This window comes from Cheilinus undulatus, linkage group 3 (genome assembly GCF_018320785.1).
Source record: "Cheilinus undulatus linkage group 3, ASM1832078v1, whole genome shotgun sequence".
NCBI lineage: Eukaryota > Metazoa > Chordata > Actinopteri > Labriformes > Labridae > Cheilinus > Cheilinus undulatus.
This window is the reverse complement of record NC_054867.1, coordinates 55,846,053-55,858,261: the sequence shown is the minus strand read 5'-3', so window position 1 is coordinate 55,858,261 and position 12,209 is coordinate 55,846,053. Positions and strand designations below refer to the sequence as shown.

At 43.0% G+C, this 12,209-nt stretch overlaps 1 protein-coding gene across 1 annotated transcript; it reads right to left on the bottom strand.

Annotated features, from left to right (window-relative positions):
• Positions 1 to 4,118: 4,118 nt before the first annotated feature.
• pck1 (phosphoenolpyruvate carboxykinase 1 (soluble)) lies at positions 4,119 to 10,751 on the bottom strand. Its single transcript, XM_041783930.1, has 9 exons — positions 10,661 to 10,751; positions 9,945 to 10,241; positions 7,731 to 7,915; positions 7,450 to 7,653; positions 7,149 to 7,336; positions 6,677 to 7,064; positions 6,284 to 6,415; positions 6,074 to 6,169; positions 4,119 to 5,194 (listed from the first exon to the last, which is right to left on the bottom strand). Exons 2-9 carry the CDS (start codon positions 10,166 to 10,168, stop codon positions 4,737 to 4,739), a joined length of 1,875 nt encoding a protein of 624 aa, XP_041639864.1. The 5' UTR covers positions 10,169 to 10,241; positions 10,661 to 10,751; the 3' UTR covers positions 4,119 to 4,736.
• Positions 10,752 to 12,209: the final 1,458 nt, after the last annotated feature.

Below are 12,209 nucleotides of genomic sequence, written 5' to 3'. Positions count from 1 at the left end.
ACTGAACTGACACATTTCTTCATCACACTAACCCACCAAGGTCATACTGTAAACACTAAAACTTCTCTAAGTGAAAGATGATCTTATTGATGGTGCATAGGAAACAACACACACGTACATGTACAAATAAGCACCATGTTTAGAAATAAAGATAAAGAATTTTTTTTTTTTAATTTCAGAGGAGTAAAGAGTCACACCTCACATTTGCAAGTGCACAGAGCTGTAAGGTGAGGCCCAGCCTGTAGCACTTGCAGCTGCCACCACAGCCTGATTTGCAGCTGCATTTGTTTCCGCTGTTAGCAACTCTTTGCTGTGGGGGCGTTGGCTGTCCAGAAGACCTGCCATTCTTCACCAACCCCCTGCCAACCCCAGTCAGCAGGACTCTCTGCTTCTGGCTGACACTTGGTTCCCTGGGCCCAAACACGGCCAGCCTGGTAGGCAGCACCCCTGGTGTGCTGGAGCAGAGCTGCTCTGGTTGGTTGAATTGCCCCGTAAGGCCTCTGCTTTCTGGCAAACATGTCAAGTCTGGCCTCGTTTACAGTGGCAGCAGTGCTGGACCTGTCATACATCAGTATGACAAACTTCTCCAGAGGGTACTGGCTCAGCTTGGAGAAGACAGGGGAGGCCTCTGGAGAAATGCCCCATGTTTGCCAGGCAGTTTTCTTGCCCTTGTTGCGGAAGGCTGTCACTTAAGTCCCGTGTGATCTGTACACCATCCAGGTAACTACATGAGCAAGTCATGTAGAGCCCCTTACCCTTGGCTCGGCTCTCCCGCGCTGGCACACCCTGTCAATTCAAGTGCGGCTATCTAACTATATCTAATAACTACCAACTACTCTTTACTAGCTGACTGATATGGGGCTGTTAGACAGCACTGGGGCACTAAACTAAACTACTAGTCTAATACTAAAGCGTTAGTAAAGCTAGTCCACGGTGGAATCGGCAGATTTGAAGTTAATTAGCAAACTTTGCGAGCTAAAAAATCCGAAAATTTAGTTTTGGACGAGAAACCTTAATAAATACAGTTGTGAATATGAAGAATGTGTTTATATTTGAGGGATGTAAAATAGATGTGACAGACTGAATTATAGCTTTTTAACTCAAGAACTACTCAGCTAAGACCACTCCAGTGTAAATATTCATCTCCATTTTGTTTTTCCACCAAACTATACAAAAGTATCGATAGTGGTATCGATAAGGACTCGGATCAATAAACAGTATCAATAAGGGTATCTGTATCAATGAAAATTAACGGTCCCCATCCCTAATGTGCACACAAAAAAATCCTGTATATAGTGCTTAACAAATGTATTAGACCACCACCCAAAGTCAGGTTTCTGCCACAGCTGCCCTAAATTAACAGCATTGGTAATTACCAAAATCATTTTGATGTTTCTGCAATGGTTAATACACCAATATGTAGAAGCTCTCTAACCCAAATGTTATTTATATATTTTTTTTTCTTTTTTTAGGATTTATTTTTGGCCTTTTTGCCTTTATTTGATAGGACAGTGGATAGAGTCGGAAACAGGGAAGAGAGCGGGGAGAGACATGTAGGAAATAGTGCCACGGGCCAGATTCGAACCCGGGTCGCCTGCATACATGGCGTGCGCCTTGACCACTCGAGTACTGGCACGGCCCCCAAAATGATATTTTTAATATAATTATTATTGTTATCCATGAATTTTCAAATTTACTGATTTACAAAAAACTGAAAAAATAGTAAAGCAAATGAATATTTCTTGATTATTATATCAAATTATAGTTATTTACTGTCATTCCTGAACAGAAAAATGAGTTTTAGTGGTTGAATGTTATGCTTGATTCATTTCTGACTTCTCAGAGAAGCCCAGTGAGCCGGCTCACATTTGGGTATAAAAAGGTGAATTCAGTTTGAAATTCCTCATTCCTGTTCAAAATGGTAAAACATGGAGAGCTGACTGAAAATGAAAGAGTCCGCATTAAAGCATTTCATGATGCTGGATGGTCTCTGAGACAGAGATGACAGGTGCTCTAATACATTAGTTAAGCTCTGTATGTTCAGTAGTTGCCTAGATATGAATACTTTAAACTAATGGTGACCATGTTGGATGCCATCTTTGTAATCAAATTTTATGTTATGTTAAATTATTAACCTAAAACAAAACTCATGTTGCTGGTTATCAAGAAACATTTTTATCTTAAAAAAATCATGAGGCAACAATTTTAAAAAATGAAATAAAGCAAAATGTGGTCAGGCAAGGCAGCCATCTTGAAAAATGACCGCCATCTTGGATTTTTACGTGGCCAGCGTTATTTTTGAAAAGAGTAGACCTTGAAGAGTACATGTACCAAATTTCATGCTTGTATCACTATTTGAACGATTCTTGTGAAATATGCAATTATCCGCTGCACTATAATAGTTATCTTACTTCTACATGATGATTTTAATCTCACATACATGAATTTATACCTAATTTTTACAAAATGTGACTCCCAACTTAAAAAGATGAATACACGTCCTGGACAGAAGAGTTAGAGCCGGGGTCCAAAGACATTTTTTCTATTTTTTTTCAAGCATTGTCAGCATTTTATTTTTAATCCAGTGCCAGTGTAGTCCAGCGCTCTTAGTGCCCTGGGTGGAAAGAAAACCTCTAAGCATCAACTGTTTTTGTCGCAGCTTAAAGCGCCGCACTTGTCAATGGCACTTCTCCCTCACTTGCCAATCACAATCAAAAAGGGGCGGGACTTCTGACAAAGGAAAAAACGTTTTGACTTATCTCTCTTCATCTTTTTTCAAGGGTAGTTTTCAGGTCAGCAGCTGCTGGACAGGATTCCTTTTCATTTCTGCATGTCTTCTTTCTTATATTTCCTACTCTGTTCTTTTGTACTGTAGCAACAAGCACTGCCAAGAAGTGCTCTGGTTATGAAGTCCTGAACACTGCCACCCCATAATAAGTCGACTATGGACACGGAGCCTAAAAGACAAGAATCAGACACCCTGCACTGCTGGTTAAGATTCCTTGAAATCTACCCTGAAGTTGGAAATCATTAGATAAAGCTGGAGTTGTATGTCTGGGTCCACTTGTTAAGCTTGGTGAAGATGGATGGATGGATGGATGGATGGATGGATGATGGGTGGATGATGGGTGGATGAATGGATGGATGAATGGATGGATGATGGGTGGATGATGGGTGGATGATGGGTGGATGATGGGTGGATGAATGGATGGATGAATGGATGGATGGGTGGATGATGGGTGGATGATGGGTGGATGAATGGATGGATGAATGGATGGATGATGGGTGGATGATGGGTGGATGATGGGTGGATGAATGGATGGATGAATGGATGGATGGATGGATGATGGGTGGATGATGGGTGGATGAATGGATGAATGGATGGATGGATGATGGATGATGGGTGGATGGATCAGTTGATTATGGTTGGATGGATGGATGGATGATGGATGAATGGATCAGTTGATTATGGGTGGATGGATGGATGTTGGTTGGATGGATGGATGGATGGATGGATGGTTGGATGGATGATGGATGAATGGATCAGTTGATTATGGGTGGATGGATGGATGTTGGTTGGATGGATGGAGATGGTTGGATGGATGGATGGATGGAGATGGTTGGATGGATGGATGGATGGATCCAAAACTCAGATCTCCAAATGTCTTTCTGTCTTCATTTGTCATTCTATGTTAATAAAGTTAATGGATGATTCAAACTAACTTTTTGACACTTGAAAGTGCCCTTTTGCTACAACCCTGACTTGTTCCTGTTATATAAGCTTAATCCCAGGATGGTGAAGTCCTACTCTGTCCGTCATGAAATGGGTGAAGGGTGTTTAAGGTACGCTGTTCCTGCAGCCTGGAATCTTCTTCAGGAGACTCTGGGTTTGGTTTTTACTGTGATTGTAACTGCTTTGTTTTTTGTGTCTGTGTCTTTGACTGTGCTGCTGCCTGTCTCGGCCAGGACACTCGTGTAAATGATATTCTTAATCTCAATGAGGTTTTTTTTTTTTTTTTTTTTTTTAAACTGGTTAAAAAATTTAAATAAATAAATAAATGATAATGCTAACCAAAAAACACCAGACTTAAAATAAAGCATACAGAGCCATTTATGACTTTAAATACTTTATTATGTTTTTACTCCCCTACTGGGGGCCAAGAGATACTAACAGAGTACAAAAATAAATTAAAGCAAAAAATAACATTACAAACAGAAAACATAAATTTCCCCAAATTTCCTGGGGTTAAAAACAACACTGGAGATGAGCTAAAGTGGACTCCTTTACTCTTTCTGTGCCATAAACGGCGATGACAGTATGCTGTGCACTCATAATAAGTTATTAAATAGTAGAATTCAGACTCCTGAATGGTAGTTTGAATAAAATAGACGTGCTATGAGAGCAAGAAGAGAAACATTCATGTCAATATCCTGAGCCAAAATAGGCAGAAGGATTTTTAGCTGACAAAAACAAGTAAAAGAAGATATTTTAACCTTAAAATTAGTTAGTGAAGGATAATTTTCACTCTTTGATGAAGCCATAAGGCCAAATAAAGGCTTAATAAAGAATTTCTTTTTTAAAAATGGAGGTCAACAATGCCAAATTGTACATTCTTAACTATAATTTATAGTTCCTTAGTCTTCTACTTGAAGTCTAGAATTATAAACTAGCAGTTCTACAGTCACTAACATTAGAAATGCTTTAACTTTTTTCTTTCCTTCTCTACTCTCCCTCTTCACATCTGGTTCACTCTCTGCTGCAGGAGATCCAGCTGTCGGGCGACCTCGTTGGGCAGGTCGTCGTTCACCTGTGTGGTGAAGTACTTCCTCACCTCCTCCACCTCCCTCTGCCAGAACTCCTGATCCAGGGAGAACAGCTCGTCAAGGTCCACGTTCTGCTGCAGGCCCTGGAGGTTCAGGGAGCTGCTGCAGGGCAGGTAGCCCACGGCGGAGGGCATGGCACCGGCCTCGCCGTTTATCCGCCTGAACATCCAGTCCAACACCCGGATGTTGTCGCCAAAGCCGGGCCAGAGGAATCCGGCGGTGGGGCTCTTGCGGAACCAGTTGACGTGAAAGATCTTGGGCAGCTTGGCCTTAGGATGGTTGGCCATGCTCAGCCAGTGAGAGAGGTACTGTCCAAAGTTGTAGCCAAAGAAGGGGCGCATGGCGAAGGGGTCGTGCATGATTACCTTCCCTGCAGAAACAAAGTGGACAGAAAGGTAAGAGATGGCGGTAAGTCATGGTAAAACTAAAACAGAGAAGAGAAGAGCTGCTGGGTCTTTGCAGGAACCATATTTTTTCACACTTGAGGTTAGTTTGATCAATTTCTTCTTATGAATGGGGTATTAACGTGCAAAAGTGAGCTTCATGACTTAATCTTTGGGGGCACACATGGCCCAGCAGGTTGCAACCCATGCCCTAAGGCAACCAGGGTTTCCACATGGCATTCCCAACTTTCCATCCACTGTCCTCCTCTCATAATAAAGGCCCCAAAAGATATCATGAAGAAAAATATACTGAGCATGTTTTGGTTAGAAGACTATGGGTGGATTTCATCAACACAGCTTCCCTATGGGGGATTTCCAGGCCAGCCTAGGTCTGTGCCAAACACAGCCAGAGAGAACTGAGCCTAAATCCTCAATATCCAATCTTTGAATCCATTTCAATCAGAGAAGACTTTCTCAATGAAATCTCTAGAATCAAGGACTTTTAATGTCATTCACTATATCTTTTTGGTTTTACATTTTTTGGTCAATAAAGAGGTTTTAGTCATTTTAGAGCTCTAAAATCCACTGATCCATCCTTGCCTTAATTTAAAACAACTCAATCATTCCTCTACTTTCCCCCAAGATATCCACCCAGGTCTCATCATTGTCAAAACAGACTTTAAGGCTCAAAGCCTTCCTCAGTTGAAGGTCTAAGTGTTGGGTCAAGTCTAATCTCGCGCCCAGTGAAGTTGTCCTTCATATGGTTGTAGTTGCACATTACTACTTCATGATTTCCCAAGGAAATGAATCTCTAACTGAAGAGAAACCTCATTGAATGCTTGTGATCAAGAAGTTCTGATACCGACCTTTGTGTTCGGCAGCGGCAGTGGCTTCTGATCTCATGGCTGCACCAACAAACACGCCATGCTGCCAGCTGAAAGCCTCATAAACCAGAGGGACACCTGCAAAGGAAGCATGGTTGGAATTGTCACCCATATCCATCATTTTCTATACTTAATGCCTGTCTTTCTACAGGAGCTAGAGGCTCAAGGATTTTCAAGCCAGTTTGTGGTCACCTTCTGGTCTGCGCCCTCCAAAGATGATGGCCTCAATCGGGACACCTTCTGGGGATTCCCACTGTGGGTCAATGATGGGACACTGATCAGCCGGAGTGCAGAAACGGGAGTTGGGATGAGCACAGGGTTCACCTGTGGGGGGAAAGGGAACAATCAGTGAGCTTTAACCAACAATATCTTGTCTTTAATGTGTTTAATTGTCACTGACATTCTCCAGACATTTCTAGTTATTTCAAACTCCATTATGCCAAGAGAGTATTACACATCTTTAGTTCTACCCAGTCTTAAAAATTGTTGTTTGCCTTAGTGAGGTCTTCTTTTCTTGTCTTCACAATACTCAGTCCCTTTTTATTCCATACAAAATCTGAAGAAGAAAAACGAAGGAACTCTTACCATCTTGGGAGCTCCAGGGCTTGTTCTTCCAGGAGGTGATGCTGACTCCCTCAGGCAGTGTCTGGTCCATCCCCTCCCAGTAAACTCCACCATCACTGGTCTCTGCTACGTTGGTGAAGACCGTGTTCTTGACGATGGTTGCCATTGCATTGGGGTTGGTTTTGGCTGAGGTTCCTGGTGCAACCCCAAAGAAGCCATTCTCAGGGTTGATGGCACGCAGATTGCCTTGGTCGTCAAACTTCATCCAGGCGATGTCATCTCCTACACATTCGACTTTCCAGCCGGGGAGCGTTGGGCAGAGCATGGCCAGGTTTGTCTTCCCACAGGCGCTGGGGAAGGCTGCTGCCATGTACTTCTTCTCTCCAGCAGGGTTAGTAATACCAAGGATCTGAGGAGGAGAAACTTGGGTAAGAATGGGGACATCTTTGCAGGAGAAGCTATAATACCTGTAGGATAGTGCTTGGCTCCTTACCAGCATGTGCTCTGCCAGCCAGCCCTCCTCCTTGGCAATTCTTGATGCGATCCGCAGAGCAAAGCACTTCTTCCCCAACAGGGAGTTTCCTCCATAACCACTGCCGAATGACACGATCTGTCTGCGGTCCGGGATGTGGGCAATCAAAGTCTGCTCAGGGTTGCAGGGCCAGTTGTTCACCAAGGGCTCTGGAGAGGGAATGGTAAGGTACATTAGTGACTGTAAACTTCTGTCGTTTCAAGAAATACCTTGCTGCTTTTTTACTGAATGATTACTGAATGAGTCGAAGTTGTTGATGTACTTTTGAGAGGCAGAGGACAGCCAACGGAGTGCAGACAGCGGACGAACTCGTCAGTCCCCAAAGCAGAGAGCACAGCAGTTCCCATACGGGTCATGACCCTCATACTGACGACCACGTAGGGCGAGTCTGTCAACTCCACTCCAATCTTGGAGAGAGGGGACCCGACTGGACCCATGCTGAAGGGAATCACATACATGGTGCGACCTGAGGATGGAGAATTGGAGGTTAGCCTTGGTGAAGTTCTCAATGTCAGATACTGTCTGAACTGTTTCACCTCATACCTTTCATGCAGCCGGGGAACCTTTGACCCATGGCTTTGTCAAACTCTTCAGGGGACATCCAGCGACCAAGCTGGCTGATTCCACCTCCTACAGGTGTGGGTACGGTGTCCCTATGGTCCTGAGTCACGATCACAGTCTTGCTCTCCACACGAGCCACGTCTCTTGGGTCGGTCCTGGCCAACCAGCTGCAAGAGAGGGAATGATAAGTTCATAAGAAATAGTTTTTGGACTTCTTTTTCTTAAGATTTATTTTTAGGCTTTTTTAAGTTAAAGAGAAGAGAGAGCAGAGAACGACATGTCACAAAAGAAGCCACAGGCTAGACTTTAACTCCAGCCATTCTTTTACATGGGGCGCAACCTAACCACAGGCCCTCGATACTCATCTGGTGTGTCGGGACCCTAAAGTAGACCCCAGAGCCATTTTCAGTTGGTTGCAGATGTGTGCCTATGACAGAAAGTCTATGATGTGCCTTAATTTTGAAAGATGAGTCTCATTGTCTTTGTTCCATCACATCTTTAGTTCCATCTCAAGTCCAGACTCCTGCATTTTCATGTCAAACTTCTGGCTATCATTTAAAAAAGGAAGAAATTTAGGTTGCATATTATCATTAAGGATGTTGTGGTGAGTCCTGATCTAGCCTGCACCCTCACTTTGGCACATTTACATTTAAATTTGGACAATTTTGGGTACATTTTACAAACACCAGTGATAAGACAGAAGCAAGTGATTTGTTGGGGGCTGCAGTGGAATTTGCATTTTTCTCTGCACGGTTTGATCCAACCACTAATTTCACGACCAAGGACAACAGCCATCTTTTCAGCTTTTGCACATAATGTGCGATTCAGATTGCATGCCAAGTTTGCATTTAAAAGCATTGCTTCATGAATAGCATGAATATTCTCTGGACCCAAGGAGAAATTAAACTGAACTATCATGGTCCATACACAAAGAAACTGCTAAGAAAATGCCAGTATTACACCACTGAATTGAATGTCAGGGGTGGCTCAGCTAACAGCCTCTTTACTGGAAATCTTGCCACAAACACTGCAGATTTTGGGCCCAAATTTGGGCCCCGATTAGCCTGAATGACTGGCGGTGAGGTGGCCGATAGTAGTCTCATTAAAACTATTTGTCCAAAAAAATACTGAAGTGTGTGGCATCAATGGAAATAGGTTGAAGAAGTGGTTCTCAACCTTTTCAGCCCAGGACCCCCACCACCACAAAAAAAAAAGGTGCAAAAGACTGGGGACCCCCACTGTATCTGAAGGAGGTTAAACAGCCATGAACAACCTAGAAGGGTTGCCCTTAAGGGGGGATATAGGGGAGAGGTTTAACCAGAAAAATAACCACTCTTACCACTCTTATCAACATTGAGAACCACTGGGTTAAAGGCCTTCAAGGCAAACACATCTGGCTGAAGATGCTTTAATAAATTTCACATGTGGTTGATTTTGGCAAATATTTGCTAAACAAATTTGCTTTCTTGTGCATTTAGAGTACACATTTTCCACGAAGGTGGCTGTGAATGACTACTCTTTGTCTGCTACTGCTGGATGCTCCTGAAAGAGAGATTTCTTTATCTCAATGAGGTTTTACTGGGTAAATAAATGTTTCTGCTTCCTCTCAATCAAGTGACTTTCCTCAAGAATGGATATGAATCGGGAGAATTGTCTTGAACCAGAGCAGTTAAAACTGGGCTAAAATTGAGCTCTATTATTTAATGGAAAAAGCTAAAAGATAATCCTGATAATAGTTTTTGCCATGTCATTCAGCCTTATGACATGTTTGATTGTTTGTTTGCAGAAAACGTCTTCCCTGCGAGGTAAATGCTAAATTCCTGCCTCAGGACGAGTTTCTAAGTTGACCTTACACCTGGAGAAATGCTGTGTGAGCATCCATCGGTCTGACGACTTCTTTTAATGTGAGTAAACGAGCTGGACATACTGGTTTGTCAGAATGCAGACCTTTTCCTGGTATGTTATTCATTCAAACAGCTGCTTAGGACTGACGAATGCACATTGTCCCCAACAACAACACGGCTGGGAAATCTGCCAATTGTGTTGCAGTAATCTTCATCACAGAAGCACAAACCCTCAGCTTTGACAACCGAGAGTCCAGAACACATTTGAGGCATGTTTGTGTCAGTGTAAGGGAAATCTGGCTATTATCTAAGAAGAAGAGGAAGAGACCCTGAAGAAGATCTTTCCGCTTACCAGTTCTCATATTTGCTGAGCTTCTTGATCATCCCCTGCTCCTCCAGCTGGGCCAGGATGGCTCGGTTCTCCTCTTCAGAGCCATCACAGATGTGGATGGAGTCGGGCTGGCACAGGGTCACGTTCGCATCCACGAACTCCCTGACGGCAGGGCTTAGGGCACTGAGATCGCCCTGCAGGATCCTGGGACCACTCTGGCTCTGGGACTGAAGCTGAGGAGGCATGGTGGAGGAATCTGGTGCTAGAGTAAGGTGATAGAGAGAGGAAAGACAAGAGGAGGTCTAGAAGTGGACTAGCCTGGAGAAGCAAGGAGAGGAGAGCGTGGACGAGAGTGGGGGGAAAGGATCATGAAGTGGGACAAAAGATGGAGGAAGAGATGCAAAGAGAGGAGAGTGAAGGGATTTAAAGAGGAGTAAAAGAAAAAGACAAGAAATAAACATCAGTTTTGCACTTTCAGTTTTGTTCTGAAAATGTGCACAAATTTCAAGCATACTCTTCAGATTGCAAAGTTCTCCATTGTTCTCCCCTAGATCTGATCTTTAAAGAAGTTTTGCACAAGAACATCGTCATTGCATTGCATAAAACTTCAGCAAACTCTATGTCAGTCTCTGGGTGATGCAACAGCATCCCGGTGCAGACTCTCCCTCTCTGTAGACAGTTCAAGTTTCCCTCCTCACATTTCACACTAAGAAAAAAGAGAAAGAGCATCAGGTTACCTTTAAGTTTTTTTGGAGCAGAAAGCCTTCAGCTTTGCCTCATCAGTCGAGGTTTCTCAGGAGTTTTTCGCTGTTTCTCCTTCTTGGTCAGTTGTATCTTTTGTGGTGAGGGTTTCCTCTTTTTATACCCTGGGATGTCCCACAGGAGGAGGGGGGAGGAGGGAGGGTGTGTGCACGAGGAGGCTCGTCCTCTCAGCTATTTGCATGAACCTGTTGTTCCCTCCAGATCAGAAAAACACCGTGTTACAAGCCGCCGGTGAATCATTAATAAGCAGTAACGTAACGTCGTCTTCATGTAACCGGTTTCTTCTGCCTGCAGCTGAACGCTGATATCTGAGAGTGGGATCACATCCAAAACACTGACAGAAATGTCCTGAGTGGAACTATTTCTCTGTGTCAGCATTCAGGGAACAGGGAAGAGTCTCTGCAGCTCCTTTTGTCATAGAATTAAGCTCCCTGTGGTTGGGTTTATTTTCTGTTTTAAAGCACATATTTCTATGCAAACTTGATACAGTAAACACCAACAAAACCAAATAAAAATCTAATAAAATTAAAATGAATACGTGACATTTATTCAGATCTTTAGCACAGACATTCAGGGAAAAACACTTATGACTAATTTTCTGTTTCAGATCTCTCATTCCCATGCAAACATTAAAAATAAATGCAATAAAACCTTTAGTTAAATTTTGCTCTGTAGAAAAACAACAATGTTCGGCTCATTTTGACATCAAATTTAGTTTCTTATGGTCGACTTGACTTCATTTGTTTAGTTTTAAAACACACACCAGGAGGTTAAACTAGATCAAGGCTTGATGCTGACATACACTATACTGCCAAAAGTATTCGCTCACCTTTCTTGACTGGCATATGAACTTTAGTGACATCCCATTCTTAATCCCTAGGGTTTAATATGGCATGGGTCCACCCTTTGCAGCTATAACAGCTTCAACTCTTCTGGGAAGGCTTTCCACAAGGTTTAGGAGTGTGTTTATGACGCTTTGCATTGTACTTGGTGATGTATGGCTTAGATGCAGCTGCCCGGCCATGGAAACCCATCCATGAAGCTCTCTACCACTGTTCTTGAGCTAATCTGAAGGCCACATGAAGTTTGGAGGTCTGTAGCCATTGACTCTGTAGAAAGTTGGTGACCTCTGCGCACTACGACCTCAGCATCCTCTGACCCCGCTCCGTCATTTACGTGGCCTACCACTTAGTGGCTGAGTTGCTGTGGTTCCCAATGGCTTCCACTTTGTTATAATACCACTGACAGTTGACTGTGGAATATTTAGGAGCCAGGAAATTTCACCACTGCTGAGCTCCTGAGAGCGAGCCATTCTTTCACAAATGTTTGTAGAAACAGTCTGCATGTCTTGGTGCTTGATTTGATACATTGTCCCTTTTTTAGAGGATTTTAAACACTTAAATGTCAGGTGATTAAATTATAACACTGCTGTTTTTATTTTTTATTTTTTTAAAGAATTTTATTCATAATAAATGATGACGACTAGCAGTCAAGTGTCAAATATTTTCATAAACATTAAGACTG

Bases quoted from the DNA above. Each gene is read 5' to 3' on its own strand.
- pck1 (XM_041783930.1), bottom strand. From the start codon at position 10,168: ATGCCTCCTCAGCTTCAGTCCCAGAGCCAGAGTGGTCCCAGGATCCTG. The intron at 6,170-6,283 runs GTGACCACAAAC...CTTCCTTTGCAG, and splicing joins TGGAGGGCGCAGACCAGAAG to GTGTCCCTCTGGTTTATGAG. The intron at 5,195-6,073 runs GTCGGTATCAGA...TTGTTTCTGCAG, and splicing joins TGCCGCTGCCGAACACAAAG to GGAAGGTAATCATGCACGAC.